Source organism: Mustela putorius, unplaced genomic scaffold (assembly GCF_011764305.1).
Source record: "Mustela putorius furo isolate JIRA1106 unplaced genomic scaffold, ASM1176430v1.1 tig00000095_pilon_pilon_pilon, whole genome shotgun sequence".
Lineage (NCBI taxonomy): Eukaryota > Metazoa > Chordata > Mammalia > Carnivora > Mustelidae > Mustela > Mustela putorius.
Genome location: NW_025421280.1, coordinates 39,231,424 through 39,245,425, shown reverse-complemented (window position 1 = coordinate 39,245,425; position 14,002 = coordinate 39,231,424). Strand labels below are relative to the sequence as shown.

General features: G+C 60.5%; 1 protein-coding gene across 2 annotated transcripts; it reads right to left on the bottom strand.

The window, feature by feature from the left end:
* Nucleotides 1–626: 626 nt before the first annotated feature.
* TLE5 (TLE family member 5, transcriptional modulator) lies at nucleotides 627–9,286 on the bottom strand. Of its 2 annotated transcripts, none has more exons than XM_045086989.1 (7): nucleotides 9,104–9,286; nucleotides 7,915–8,012; nucleotides 5,094–5,157; nucleotides 3,763–3,807; nucleotides 3,186–3,248; nucleotides 1,845–1,919; nucleotides 627–1,757 (listed from the first exon to the last, which is right to left on the bottom strand). In XM_045086989.1, the coding sequence occupies exons 1-7, from the start codon at nucleotides 9,128–9,130 to the stop codon at nucleotides 1,539–1,541; spliced, it is 591 nt and encodes a 196-aa protein (XP_044942924.1). In that variant the 5' UTR covers nucleotides 9,131–9,286; the 3' UTR covers nucleotides 627–1,538. The 2 variants fall into 2 exon arrangements, with proteins under 2 accessions (XP_044942924.1, XP_044942921.1); XM_045086986.1 differs by having other exon boundaries at nucleotides 627–1,760; nucleotides 9,104–9,283.
* Between the last annotated feature and the right edge of the window lie 4,716 nt (nucleotides 9,287–14,002).

Below are 14,002 nucleotides of genomic sequence, written 5' to 3'. Positions count from 1 at the left end.
CCACTAGGTGGTGGTGGGGGGGGGGGGACAGGTTTCTTGACTTTAGCAGAAGTCCGCAGGTGCCCAGGTCCTTGGGGTAAGGAATCCCAGACTGTTGGGCCTTATTCTCAGCCTGGCCCCCTGTCCTGGTGGGCAGCCTGAGGCATCTTGGCCCAGTGCCAAGCTCACTGGGGGTCTCTCCTTTCCTTCTGGCTCCCCCAGGTGGCCCAGCTGGGCTGCGGCAGGGAGACCACCGAGAGGTCCTCGAGGGTCAGGTTCAGCTGGGGGTGGGGGTGGGGGTGTCTGTGTTCTCAGATTTGGATGGATTCTGCAGTGTTGAAACCTTCTAAGGAAAGAGAAGACCACTTGGGAGCCCTCTGGCCTGGCGATCAGAGATCAGCTCTGCTCAGCTGCACGCACCTGGCCCTGGCTGGCTGGGTGACCTGGAGCCTCCAGGAGACCCTCTCTGGTCTGCGCATCAAGTTGGGGAGACAGACCACGCCGGCAAGGCGGACTCCGGGGGCGGGGAGGATCTCACTATCCAGTCCTGTAAGGAGGAGCTCAGACATGAGGGAAGCCCCCTCCTCCCCTGGGAAGGGGGCACCGCGGCGGCAGCCCGCAACACAGAGGCAGGAACAAGGCAAACCAACCTTCTCACATCTTTATTTGAAAGGCACAGCTAAGCCCACCCTCCATACAGCATTCTGCCTTCTCTCCGCAGCGATCAAACGACTGAACACAACAAAAGCTGACAGTCTAAGAGGCTATATACAGACACAGGTGTGGGTGTTGCTTGTTTTTTTTTTTAAACATTTTTCTGTCTTTTTTTTCTTTTTTTTTTAATATCCCTTTTCTTAAAAGACAAGCTAGTATACTGGAAAAAGGAGAAAAAAAATAAAATAAAAACCAAGACAACTTGAGTACCCTCATCTTTATTCGGGGAGGGAGGAAAGGGAATTCTGGGACGCCCGCCACCCCCACCCCTGCTCCTGGCTAGGCTCACTGTCTCCGCCCCCACTCTGGGAGAGGACAGGTGGGCGTGGGCTCTGGAACTAGCGGAGGAGGTGAGTGGGGAGGGGCGTGGGGTGCAGGGCGGGAGGGGGCAGCTAGCAGTGGTGTTTGCATGCAGTGCCAGGGTGGGAGGCTGGGGGGCGTGTGCCCTGAGGGGCCTGGCGGCCCTGCGGTCAGGTGCACGTTTGCGGAACAGGGCTGTGCAGAGGTGCTGGGCTTCTTGAGGCTTTGCTGTCTTCTGACCTGGCCTCCCATTTGTGCCTCCAGGCCTCAGCTGGCCTCCTGCGTGGAATGAGCGGGCATTCGCCCACTCAGGCTGCAGGGGAGGAGGATGAGGGAGGGCGGAGAGGAGAAAGGAGTCGGGGAGGCCGGGAGCTGGGGGTGTGAGCGAAGCTAGGGGTGGCGCGGGCAGGGCTAGGACCCCAGCAGGCGGCTACCATAAATACTACCACGTTCGGCCGAACCCGAGCTACACTGTGTCTTGCACTAAACATTCCTCTCTCTCCGTGTCTGTCTCCCCTCTGTCCCCCCCACCCTCCCTGTCCCCGCTAATCCGACTTCTCGCCGTCATCCTCCTGGTGGGTGTCCCCGTCATGCCCATTCTTGTCTTCCTTGGAGAGGTGGGCCTGGGAGCCCAGCGCGGACAGCGAGAGGAGGCCGGTGCCAGCGCTGACCGCGGGCAGCGAGGGCGGCTGCAGCCCCACGGGCAGTGGGGTCAGGGGCAAGGCCAGAGCCTGAAGCTGGGACAGCTGATGGGCTTGGAGCTGCTGCTGCAGGGCAGACGGGAGGGAAGCATGAGCTGCCTGGGCCTCCCACCCAAGACTCAAGACCCAAGACCCAAGACGCAGACATACCCGGATGATGGAGTTCAGCTCAGGAGCGGTGACCTGCTTAGCCCTCTCGATGGCTCCCAAGACCTGCTGCTGGTGCTGGAGGGGAGATGGGGTAAAGCGAGGAGCCAGGAGCTATATGCCCTGATCTCTGTGAGGGTTTGAGGCACAGAGCCCAGGGTAAAGCACCCCCCCCCCACTATGGCTTTCCATCCCACCAGAAAACCCCTCCCTCCAGCCACTTCTGTTCACCAAGCCAGATTCGCAGAAGACTCAGAGGGACTGGTGCCAGATACTTAAGAAAACGCCATTGTGCGAGTCTGAGAGAAACCCTGGACCATGACCTATTCAATGCCAAGTACAAAGAAGTAAATGTACAGTGCACAACCTGGCCAACTGTACAGGGAAGTCTTGATCCTAAGAACTTACACATTGTGCTGAGATTTGTTAATCTAAGCTCCTCTCCTACTACAACTGGGGAAGGCCCAGTGGATTCTGGCAGTACAAGGTAAGAGTCTAGGTTCAGGACAGTCCCTCCTGGAGCAATCTGCCGCCCACACCCCAGCCCTCCCTATGAGTCCATCTCTCCTGCCCTCAGATGCCGGACTCTGCCAATCTCCCCTTTCGCCTTGCCTTCCAGGAAGCCCCTGTCATGAAAGGAAAGCACAAGTCTAGGTCTTCAGGGCCTCAAGAACCTCCTCCTCTAGGGTTTTCATAGTGTCCTTCTGGGCATGCAGGTCACCCGCAAGGACCCCAAGATAAAGTCAGGGATTAAAGAGGAAACGATGAATAACAGACAGGAAACCTGGCGGAGGGCAGGAATGGCAGCACGGGGAATGCAGAGTGGACCTCACACCAAGACTCAAAATCCCAAAAAAACAAAAGCAAAGCTCGGCACGTGGTTCCCCAGGGCACACATGTCCCCGCGGTCTGTGTTGCACCTGCACGTGTCTGTCTGTCTGTCTGCAGACACGAGCTGAGCGCCCTCTCGACACACCTGGCCTCTGGTTTCTGGCCTAAGGCGGCTCACAGAGCCTGGCAAGCAAACCTCGGGCGGGTAAAAGGCAGAATCCAGAAGGGGAAAAAAAAAAATCTCAGTACTGTCTTGGGCATATCCGACATTTTTACCCGTGGAATGACTCACTCAGGCCGGGAACTCTACAGCAGAGTGAGGCCCCTCCCTCCAGCGCCCTGAACCCTGGGGTTTCTCCAGCCTGGGGATTCTTCTGTGTCTGGAAGGTCCACAGAGTGGAGGTGTGTGCCCCAGAAGCTGCTGGGGGGGGGGGAGGAGGGGGAAGACAGGCCCTGGGGCAAGTTCATGGTCCAACTACCTCCTCTTCCCGGCAGCCCCAGGGCGCCACTCACCTCTTGGGAAAGGTAGGGTAGGACCTGGGCACAAATCCCATTCAGCCTCTTGACGATTTCAGCCTGTAACACACACACACACACACACACACACACACACACACACGCCTCAGCCCAGGGCCGCAGCGGGGGCAGGTGCAGACCCGTCCGAGAGGCCTGTGAGGTGCTCCCTCCGAGGAGGCCAACTCAGCCCAGGGTCAGACCAACACCCGGAGCCCACGGGCACTGGGTCAGCAGCCAAGGTGGGGTCCGAGGCCAGCTCTCAGCCCCACAGCTAAGAGGGCAGCTTGTGGGCAGGGCGGGGGGCGCGGCGGCAGGCAAAGAAAGGCCGGAGGGAGCGAAGCAATCTGGGAGCTGGCATGTCCCCCCCACCACTGCCAGCAAGGGGAGTAAGTGGGTAGGAAAGGTCTGGGCCCCCCCCTCAGGGAGGGAGAAACCTCCCAGGGAGGCCAGAGAAGCAACAGGGGGAGGGGCTGGGAAGGTCACAGGATCAGGTGCGGAGGCCTGACTGGACTTGGGGCACAGCCAAGGGGCCGGGCCCACCTGTCTGGGGTTGCAGGGGGTGGGGGGAGCGTACCTGCTTGTGCATCTCAATGTTCAAGCCGTAGGACATCTCATAGTACTGCGTGGTGGAGAGACAGAGAAAGAGAAATGGTGGGGGGGAGACTGGGCTGTGTGACAGAGGGACAGAGACACACATGCCCGGGGGGCGAGAGCAGGAGGGCAAGCAGGAGTCCCCCACACCTGGAGCAGGAGCCCGGGCACCTGGCGGGGCTGCATGTGGGGGGCTTCGGGGCCCCAGCCAGGCCTGGTTCCCTGGTTTCTGGAATAACTATCCAGCCCCCTCTCCAACACACATACATTCCAGGACTCCTAATCTTTTATCTTTATGTGTCTTGTCTGCGGGTGGCCCCAGACTCCGGGGAAGTTTGCCTTCCTGGATATAAATAACCAGGATAAACGAAGCCTGCGGGGTCTGGCTCTGGGGTCAGCAGCCCCCCCTCACGCCCTAGATCTGACCCTACCTCCTCCCCTCCTCGAAAGCCCCTCGTGGTTCCCCATCATCCCTGGGGGTGGGGCTGGGGAAGCCAAGTTCATTCCCAGGACTTTCTATGGTTTCTTCTCCTCTGCCCAGCAAGCTCCTACTCATTCTTCAAGACCCTAGCCTCAATGCCCCATCCTCCATGCAGCCTCCTGGGCAGGGTGCCCCCCCCCCCCCCCCCCCCCCCCCCGCCAAACACGCCCATCCTGGGTTGCTCTCTGTCCTAGCCCCAGCCCTCCAGAGCTAGGAGGGTCAGCGTCTGGCTCTGCCTCCCCCGCAGCCTGGGAGAGCTGGGCTCTGGGCTGGACTGAGGCAGGGGCTTTTTGCTGTAGAACTGCCACTGGTGGGTAGAAATCCCAGCAGGGGATTCTGGTATGGCTCACAGGCAGGGTCTCAGATGTCAAGCAAAGAATGCGGGTGTCACCCCTTCCCTCCCTCCAACCTCAAAGGATGTCAGCTTTCTGCCCGATGCCCCCCCAACCCCCAGGAGTCCTCGTTCTGAAGCTCGGGCAAGGAGGGGTTAAGGGCTGAGATGCCCGAACTGTGGGGGCAGGGAAGGATCCGGCTGCTACCCCAGTCAGTTCCTGGCTTTGGCTTACACGGCGGCTGCCTCCTCTGCTGCCAAGGACAGCCGGGGGACCTGGCAGGCCCGGGCTGCAACCCGGTGGTTTGGCACCTGGGCCACTGCCTGGGCCGGCGGCCAGGCCAGCAAGGCGGCCTCGGCCAAGCCCCAGGGGCCCAGCTGAATGGAGAGCAGACCCCGCAGCCTTGTCCATCCCACAGGAGGTGGCCAGGGTTCAGGCAGCTGCCAGGGCTGCAGGAGGGTCAGGGGTCTCCCCTCCCCTCCCCACGGGAGCCCAGCTTACCATCACATAATGACGCTGCATCTCTGACTTCTCGCTGGCCAGCTTGTCACATTCCAGCTTGAGGCTGAAAAAGAACAAGGGGAGAGGGACCAGGGGCCCGTTGTGCGGAGCAGGGGTGGGGGGAGGCACAGAGCTTTGGCGATGCGAGGGGGGCTGGGGGGCGCGGCTCAGGCTTCCTAGAACAGGCAGACTCCGGTTCAGCCAGGGACTCAAAGAAAACTCTTCCCTGTCCAGAGACTCGATGAGATCAGTCCTATTGGTGTCACCCTCATTTCCCGATGATGCAATGGATGCCCAGAGAGGCTGAGTAATTAGCTCAAGGTCACACAGCCAGAAAGCTGGCTTCCGAGGCCACAGTCCCAATCATGGGGAACTATCCAGCCAGGGAGGAAGGAACGGAAACCACAGAAGTGGGGAGAGGGTGGAGGGTGGAAGGCTGGGCTCTGGGTCGGGTTCACCAAGGAATCTCCAAGGGGGTCTGGTCCGTCTCGTAAGCCTTGATTGCACTAGGGGATAAAAGTTCCCACTGTTGGGAGCCACAGGCCTTTCTCAGGCAGGGATGAGCTTAGGCCATTTCTCAAAGCCTACCCACCCCTGTCCCCAAGGAGAAGGGCAGAGAAAGACCTAGAAAGCTGACAGCACGGACTCAAGCCAGGCGCACTGGATTCAAAGGTCAGCCCAGACCCCTTGATGCTGTGTGGCTCTAAGCAAACCCCTCTACCTCTCTGTGCCCTGGTCTCTGCATCGCCAAGTACCAACCTCCCAGGGTGGGGTGGTGAGAAGGAAATGGATTAAGACAAGAAAATCTGGGGATGCCTGGGCAGATCAGTCGTTAAGCCTCTCTGCCTCTGGCTCAGGTCATGATTCCAGGGTACTGGGATCAAGCCCCGAGTTGGGCTCTCTGCTCAGCAGGAAGCCGCCTTCTCTCTCTCTCACTCCCCCTGCTTGTGTTCCCTCTCTGTCAAATAATAAAATCTTAAAAAAAAAAAAAAAAGATGAAAAAATCTTCTAGAACGATGCCTGGTATACAGCAAGCACCCAATAAATGCTTGGTCTTAAAGTCCTGCTAGGGGCCTGGCGCTTCACTCCACCAAGCTGACTTGTACGCCCAGAGTCAGGGATGAGCCATAGTTTCTGTTGCTGTGGACCCCCCCACCGTGAGTTTGTTTTCTCTCATTTTCTTTAAAAAACGCTATTTGTGGGGCGCCTGGGTGGCTCAGTGGGTTAAAGCCTCTGCCTTCGGCTCAGGTCACGATCCCAGGGTCCTAGGATCGAGCCCCGCATTGGGCTCTTTGCTCAGCAGGGAGCCTGCTTCCTCCCCTCTCTCTCTGTCTGCCTCTCTGCCTACTTGTAATCTCTGTCTGTCAAATAAAATAAATAAAATCTTAAAAAAAAAAAAAAACGCGATTTGTTGACACCATTAGCAAAAAACAACAACAACAACAACAACAACAAAAACAACAAAACCCCAATCAGGCAATTTCAGCCCAAACTCTGAATTTCTGGCGCTTCTTGAGGGTCTGGCAAATCTTGGGTGTGCCCCCAACGCGGCAGGACCCCTCACTGTCCCAGAGAAACCCAGGCCCAGTGGATGGAGACCCCAAAGTTCAGAGAGGGTGTCTGGCTTCCCCAAAGTCACCCAGCACAGGACAGCACTCTGACTCGGAGCTACGGGACTGGACCAGCACCAGTGCTCACTGAGATGGGCCTGGGCCAGGCTGGGAGCGAAGCATCCCCTGGAGGGGCTCAGAAGAGCCAAGTTCGCCAAGCCAAGTCCCTAACCAACCAGGGGCCCAGAACAAAGTTCATGGGGCCTTTCAACTGCCTGTGCCTCAGTTTCCCTGTCTGAAGAACGGGCACATTAACAGGACAACGAGGAAGACTGAACAAGAGAATGTCAGTTCAGTATTTAGGGTGTGGGGAGCACAGCCAGTACCCCCCAAAAGGTGGGGTTTTTGAAAATTTATCTATAAATCTGTATCTTGTTATTTCTCTTTCTTCTCAGGAGAAAACCCAGGATCCTTCTTGGAACACTCTGGTGTTGGCAAACTGAGGTCCCGAGAGGGCCCAAGGCCCGGTGGGGAATTGTGACCGTGACCAAGGACTCCCTTCTGATTCCCAGGCACAGCCCCCCGACTCTGTAACAGAGCCTTGAGAATCTGCATTCTTCAACCCAGAGATTGGCTGCAAACCTGAGTCTGCCCCTTCTCTGCTGTGCAGCCCCCAGAAAATCTCTAACCTCTCTGGGCTTAAATTTCTCTAACAGTGAGATGAAAATAATGCTAGGTCCTTCCCCTCAGCTCTGGCACGTGGCAAGCCCTTTACAACGCGAGAACCTTAAATTATGGAGGAAGAGCCGCCTCTGAGAATCTGTTAGGACTTTGAGAATCTGTTAGGACGCCAGGAACTCCTTCTCCAAAACTACGAAGAGAGATTTTAACAGGCTACAGAGGGTTTTCTTTCGGGGGTGGGACATGGCAAGGTCCATCCATTCCCCAACTTCTTGGGAGGTCTTTTAACCAAGGGGGACTGGGGGGAGGGGCGGTGGGCTGGGGGGAGGAACTCTGAAGCCACACAGATAGCGGAGTCTCTGGGCAAATAATTGTAACTTTTTGCGCCTCAGTGTTCTTACCTGCCAAATGGGCTGCCTTGAGGTCTATGCGAGTTTAATATTAGAACGTGCTCACGGCAGGGCCTACCACATAATAGGACGCTCTCTACCTACATTTTTTTCAGATGTGAGTATGTAGCTGTGGCCACAACCTCCCCTCCAGGCTGGGGGGTGGGCCGTCCACCATGCCCGCTGGGGGCCCCTGCTCACCTGTGGTACTGAGCCTGCAGCAGCTGAAACTCGTCTTTGATGCGGTCGCAGGAGTCCGAGGTGGTGAATTTGAGTTGCTGGGGTAGGTGAGACGAGCCCTGCGGGGCGGGGGAGCGGCCCCGGTCAGGGCCAGGCGGGGCGGGGCGACCCCCAAGGCAGCGGCCAGTCGGCGCAGCTGCAGCGCGGCCCCCCCGCTCGCCCCACTTCCCGGGCCCGTGTTTACAGCCCCTGGCGCGGCCCCCGCCCTCGCTTCCTGCCCCCGCCTCTCCCGGGGGAAGGCGAGGGGGTGGGTGCGCCCGGAGCCGCCTCGTTCCCCGCCACCTCCAGGCTGTGGGGGTGCGTTTTAAGGGTCCGCCCTTGGTGGGGGGCAGCGTGCGCCCTCTACCGCCCCTCCAGAGCGCTGGGGGGGGGTGCACATCCGAGAACCCCAAGTGCCTCTGCGAGGGGGGGAGAAGGCGTCCTAGAGTCCCCCTCCCCAAGTTGGTGGGGGCGCAAGGCCTCCCCGCAAAGTCGCCTTGGGGAAGGATCCTCTCCCAGCGCCCCAAATTACCCGAGGGGGGCCTCCACCCCAGATTCCCAGCACCCTTCTTCCCGGCCGCGCTCTTCCGGGAGGGGTGCGCCTCGGATCTCCCCCCACTCCCAGGCCCCAAAACCAGCTGCGGTGCTCGAGGTGCCCGGTGGGGCTCCCCGGGTGCCCCAGGCCCGAGGCCAAGGCCGCCCGAGGCCCGGCCTGGCTGGGGTGGGGGGGGGTAAGCATGCCCCAGGGGCTGGGGGAGGGGGAATCCGGGCCGGGAGCTGGAGGGGACCGGGCCTGAGAACTAGGGGGCGAATCCGGGTCGCGAGCTGGGAGAGGGACCGGGACCTACGGGGCGTCGGTGGGGGAGAGCCCGGGTGGTGGGGGCGGGGGAGTAGCGCTGGGCCGGGAGCTGGAGGGGACCCGGCCCAGGAGTTGGGGGAGGCGCCGAGTAGGGAGCCGGCGGGTGTGGGGAGGGGGGGCGGATGGCCCGGCTGGGAACTGGGGTGCCAGGCGCCGACCTGGGGGAGGTCCGCGGGGCCCGGACCCGGGCGGGGGGACGGGGAGGAATGGCCCGCACGAGAACTGGGGGTGCCAGGCGCGGACCTAAGGGGGATGCCGGGCCCGGACCTGGGGGTGGGGGGTGGGGGCGCCGGGCCGGCGGGCCCCGCTTACCGAATGCCTGCTTTGTGGAAACATCATGTCAGTCGCGGCGGGGGGCGCGGGCTGCGCCCCGGCTGTGCGCCCCGGCTCGGGAGGCTCGGGGCGCCGGGCGGCCGCGCCTTTGTCCCGGCGCCGATCGGCAGCTCCCGGGGCCGCCGCCGCCGCCTCCCGCGCCCGGCCTCGCCCGCTTCCTGCGCCCCCTCCCCGCGCGCCCGGCCCCGGCGCGCCCCGGGCCCCGCTTCCTGCGCGCCCGGCGCCCCTCCCCGCCCCTCCCCGCCGCCCGCCTCCCCGCACGCCCGGCCGCCGCTCCTATTGTCTAATGGCGGCGACGCCGGCAGTGGCCGCGGCCTCGGCTGCGCGGAGGCTCCGGCTCCACCTGCTGCCGCCGCCGCCGCCGCCGCCGCCGCCGCCGCTGCTGCTTCCCGGGCCCCGTGCGCGCCGCCGAGGGGGGCGCGCGCCCGGGGAGGCCTGCGGATCCCCACCCAGCCCGCCTCCCCGCCGGCCGGCGCGGTGACCTTGGGCACGGCGCGCCCCGCCCCGCCCCGGGGCCGCGGCCCCTCCCGGCGGGGTGGGCCCGGGCCGCCGCCGGGCCTCGGTTTCCCCGTCCGGCAGAGAAAGGGCCCGGCCGCCCCCATCGAAACCGCCGACTCAGTCATGGCGCGACCTGGACGCGTGCCAGGGACATGCTCTGTAACCTTGGCTCGCCGGCTGTTTTCTCTCCGAGCCTCGGTTTCCTCTCCTGTAGAAAGGCCGCGGTAACCCCGCCGACCTCGCGGGCGCCGGCCCTTCGACACGCATGGATTGAGCGCCTACTGTGTGCCAGGCCCTGCCCCGAGACCTGGGGGTGGCATGGGGGTGGGGGGTATAAAGTCCCAGCGGCCCCGGGGGCCGAGATGACAGGAGACACACAAATGCACAGGCCAAAATCCCCGGCAGGTCAGCGGGTGGTAACGGCTCTGGGGCATATGAGGCAGCACGGAGGTCAAGAGGCCAAGAGGCCTCCTGGACCTGAAGGTGAGAGAGAGCCCCCGCCAGGGGTGGGGGCAGGGGAGGCTTAGTCAAGGAGGCAGGCATAGCAAGTGCAAGGGCCCTGAGGCAGCTCGGGGAGCCAGGGCCAGCAGCTTCATGCTTTGGCCCAGGGGGCCTGCACTCAGAAGGGTCTGTGCTTGGGTTCATGACCTGCCCTTGTGGGCTGGAAATTCCTTAGTTTTTGAACAAGGGGTCTGGCGGTTTTGTCCTCCATTGGGCCCAGCGAATTCTGTGGCTGGTGCCAGGGGCATGAGCAATGATGTAGGGCTTTGGGGAGTGGGGGGAGACTTGGGCTTTTACTCCAAGAGAGGCAGGGAAGCGGAAGCCCTGGACAGGGCCGGCCCAGCCGGGATTTTGATAGGATCTGTCTTGCTGCCATGTGGAGCGCAGGCCCCAAAGAAGCTGGTGAAGGAATGTGCAGTTAACCCGGCAAAGGCTAAAGGCAATCTCTTAATTACCACCACCATCGCCATCATTATCAGTTCCGCCGCGTGCCCCCCCCCCCCTCCCCGTGCGTATGACTTCTTTGGGCCTTGGGTTTTCCGGAACTGTGAAACAGAGAGTTAGGACCCCAGATACCCTTCCTGGGCAGATGAAAGGCTGCACAGGAATGAGATGAATATGCAAAATTTAAGGTTCCTCCTACCCCCCCCCGCTCCCCCCAAACAAAACCCTTCCAGATAAATGCTACTTGGATGTTTTTTAAAATAAAAATTCCTACAAAAAGATAAAAAATCATGAGCAGAATATCAGTGTGTTAATTGAAGATGGCACCCGATGGGGGCAAAGATAAGAAGAAAAATGTGGGTCCCCCTCGTCCCGATGCCATAAGAAAAGAAAGGAAAACCTTTTTGGAAAGTTCTTCAGTATTCCTATTGGGTTCTGGAACACGCAGGCCCCGCAAATTGTACCAGAGTCCCTGAAGCAGATGGGCTATCAAATTTTGGGGCAAGGCAAAATGAAAATTCAGGGTCTCCTGTTGGAAAGTTATTAGGAATTTAGGAATTTTGAGATGTTGACAAGAGCATTAAACAGAGTTCAGGTCCTGTGGGACAGCATGAGTCCCCATGCCACATACCCTTTCTCCTGGGACACCCTTTTTCAGCCCGTGTCTGAGCCTGACGTCGTATTTAGCCATTTGGGGACCAAACTCTCCCATTTTTGCAGACCCCAGCCGAGGCCGGCAGAGGGTGGCAGTGGCGGAACCGGACACAAGAGACTGCCCCCGCCCCCCTACCCCGCCTAATGTGGGGTCAGGGCTGGGCCTCTCTGCAGGCAGACAAGGCCCAGAATTGTGTCCCGGACCATGAGTAGGATTCAACCAATCAACCTCACATGACTTGACTATGTCCCAGGCTCTGCTTTAAGGATTTTAACCGTAGGTATTCGGACCGTTTGAAAGACGGGGAAAGGCAGGCGCCACAAGGTAGAGACCTGGCCAAAATCACACAGCTGGAAGGTGACAGGGCCAGGGTGTAAAAGTCAGGTTCGGGTGACTGGGTGGCTCAGTCAGTTGGGCGGCTGCCTTCGGCTCAGGTCGCGATCCCAGGGTCCTGGGATTGAGTCCCACATCGGGCTCCCTGCTCAGCTGCGGGGGGAGTCTGCTTCTCCCTCTATCTCTGCTGCTCCTCCTGCTTGTACTCTCTTTATGTCAAATAAATAAATAAAATCTTAAAAAAAAAAAAAGTCGGGTCCTTGGGTCTTTAGCCCTGGGTGACGCAGCTCCTCCAGGTAGGGCATGAAGCCGGGGCATAGTGGGGTATGTCGGTATGAGGGCCAGGCGGCTGGAGGAAGCAGGACCCTGCATTCTGGACTGAGACGTTGGCTTTTTGCATGGAAGGCACTAGGGAGCCATGGAAGGTTTTAGAGCAGAGTGTCTCAGTCAGCCTCTGCACATCTGGCATTCTGGCCCAGCTCTTTCTCTGTGAGGGCCCATCCTGGGCACTTGGGGTGTTGAGCCGCATCCCCAGCACCGCCCCCCCCCCGCACCCCGCTCCTGGCACGGAGCCCAGTCTTGACAAGCAGAAGCGTGTGCAGACGTTGCTGAGTGTCCCTGGGGGCCAACTCACCTCCATCTGAGAAGCCCTGGCTTAGAGCAGCACCGAGGGTCTGCCAGGCAAAAGGCGCTGCTGGTTGCCAGAATGGAGGAAGGCAAGGCAGGAGGCGGGCGATGGGGTAGGACGCCCCGCACTGGGGTTTAGGAGAGGGGCCAGGCCCGGCTGGGCCACTGCGGGGAGGCGCGGTGGGTGAGGGCAAGGCAGGGAGACCAGGACGGAACGGTCTTGACTAGATAATTAATACAGGGGGTTTGGGGCTCGTGTCTTACTGTGTCCAGCAGCATGCCCCTCGGCTCCCGCCGCCCCCGACTCCGGGCCTGCATCCTGCTTCCAGGGCCCTATGTGGGAGCAAGGCGGGGCGGGGATCTGTCTCACGGATCCAACCGTCTGAGACCAGGCTTGCAGCCTGCTTACAAATGAGCACAGGGCCCCACAGGCTCCGGGGCAGAGCCAGGCACTGGCTGGTGCGTGATGGATGGACTGCGGCGTCATTAATCACAGGCTGGGGAGGAAACAGGTGGCCACCGGCGGCTCGGCTGGGGACCTCCCTCTGGTGGGCCTGGTGGGGCAGGGGCCTCAGCTGTCCGGGCTCTGGGTTTGAGCCTCTGGCCTGCCGCCGGGCTTGGTGGCTGGGGGCGGTGTGAGTCGCCCACCCCGTGCTTCCCCCTCCCTCCCCACGTCCACGTGGGGCTCTTCCTCCTTCCCTCCCTCCCTAAGGATCTGCTGCACCTTCCGGGTACCAAGTAGGGTTCTACGTGGAGGTGTAGGGCGCTGACTAGGGAGGAAGAAAACCCCTCCCCCTGCAGAGCTAACAGGCCTTAAAAACTTGACTCAAGTCCTGTCTGTCTGTCCTCAGCCTGCAGCCCTCCAGGACTCCGACCTCCCTGGGATAAAAGCCCCCAGGACCCTGCTTCAGCTGGTTCATCCTCTCCCTGCGTTCCTCTCCTCTTGGTCTCCCTCACTCACTCCCTCTGCTCTAGCCGGCTGTGCCTCCCACACGCCAGGCCTCGTCCTGCCCCAGGGCCTTTGCGTGGGCTCCTTCCTTTGTTCCAATAGGAACGCATCTCCAAATGTGTTTTGGCCAGTTCCTTCCGTGAGGCCTCCTTGTGACTTCCCGACTTAATTCTGGCAGGGCTGGGACTAGGGTAAGTGCCCTTCCTGGTGAGGAACTTCCTTCAGGCATAAAGTCCAAGGGGCCACCAAAAATCTCCATCCATGAGACACACTATTTTAGGGCAATCTATTTTTCTGGATTGTGGTAAAATAGCCATAAAATTCACCATTAGAGACATTTAATCCATTCACCATGTTGTGCAGTGATCATCTCTACCTAGATCCAGAACATTCCGTCACCCCAAAAAGAAGCTCCATCCCCATCAGCCATCCCCTCCCCAGCCCCCAGCCCCCACGAGCCCCCTTCCTGTCCGTGGAGGAGCCTGGACGTGTCACACGCGTGGACTCACACCCCGTGTGGCCTCCTGTGTCTGCTTCCCACGTCTCTCACCCCCCCTGCTCCCGGCGGAGAGACCTCCTCGGCGGGGGTGCGCAGGCCGTGCTTGTCCATCCACCAGCTGACGGACACTGGGGCCGTTCCCACTTTGGGGTCCTGTGAATCCTGTGGCTGTTTGTTTCTGTCTTTACGGGGATGAATCATTTCATTTCTCTTGGCTATACATGCAGAAGTGGGATTGCTGGGTCGCCATGGTAATTCTGCTTTCAATAGTGAGGACCGGCTCACCTGTTTCCCCGCAGGGTGGCCCGTCTCCAGCCCTACTCCGCCCCCCAGGCTGGCAGGCAGGTTAGATTTCTCCACATCTTTGCCAAC

What these genes read in the sequence shown, in the direction of transcription:
- TLE5 (XM_045086986.1), bottom strand. Translation starts at nt 9,130, where the DNA reads ATGATGTTTCCACAAAGCAGGCATTCG. An exon ending in TTCCACAAAGCAGGCATTCG is followed by an intron (nt 8,013 to 9,103) that starts GTAAGCGGGGCC and finishes CCCGCCCCGCAG; the next exon opens with GGCTCGTCTCACCTACCCCA. An exon ending in AGCTGAACTCCATCATCCGG is followed by an intron (nt 1,761 to 1,844) that starts GTATGTCTGCGT and finishes TCTGCCCTGCAG; the next exon opens with CAGCAGCTCCAAGCCCATCA.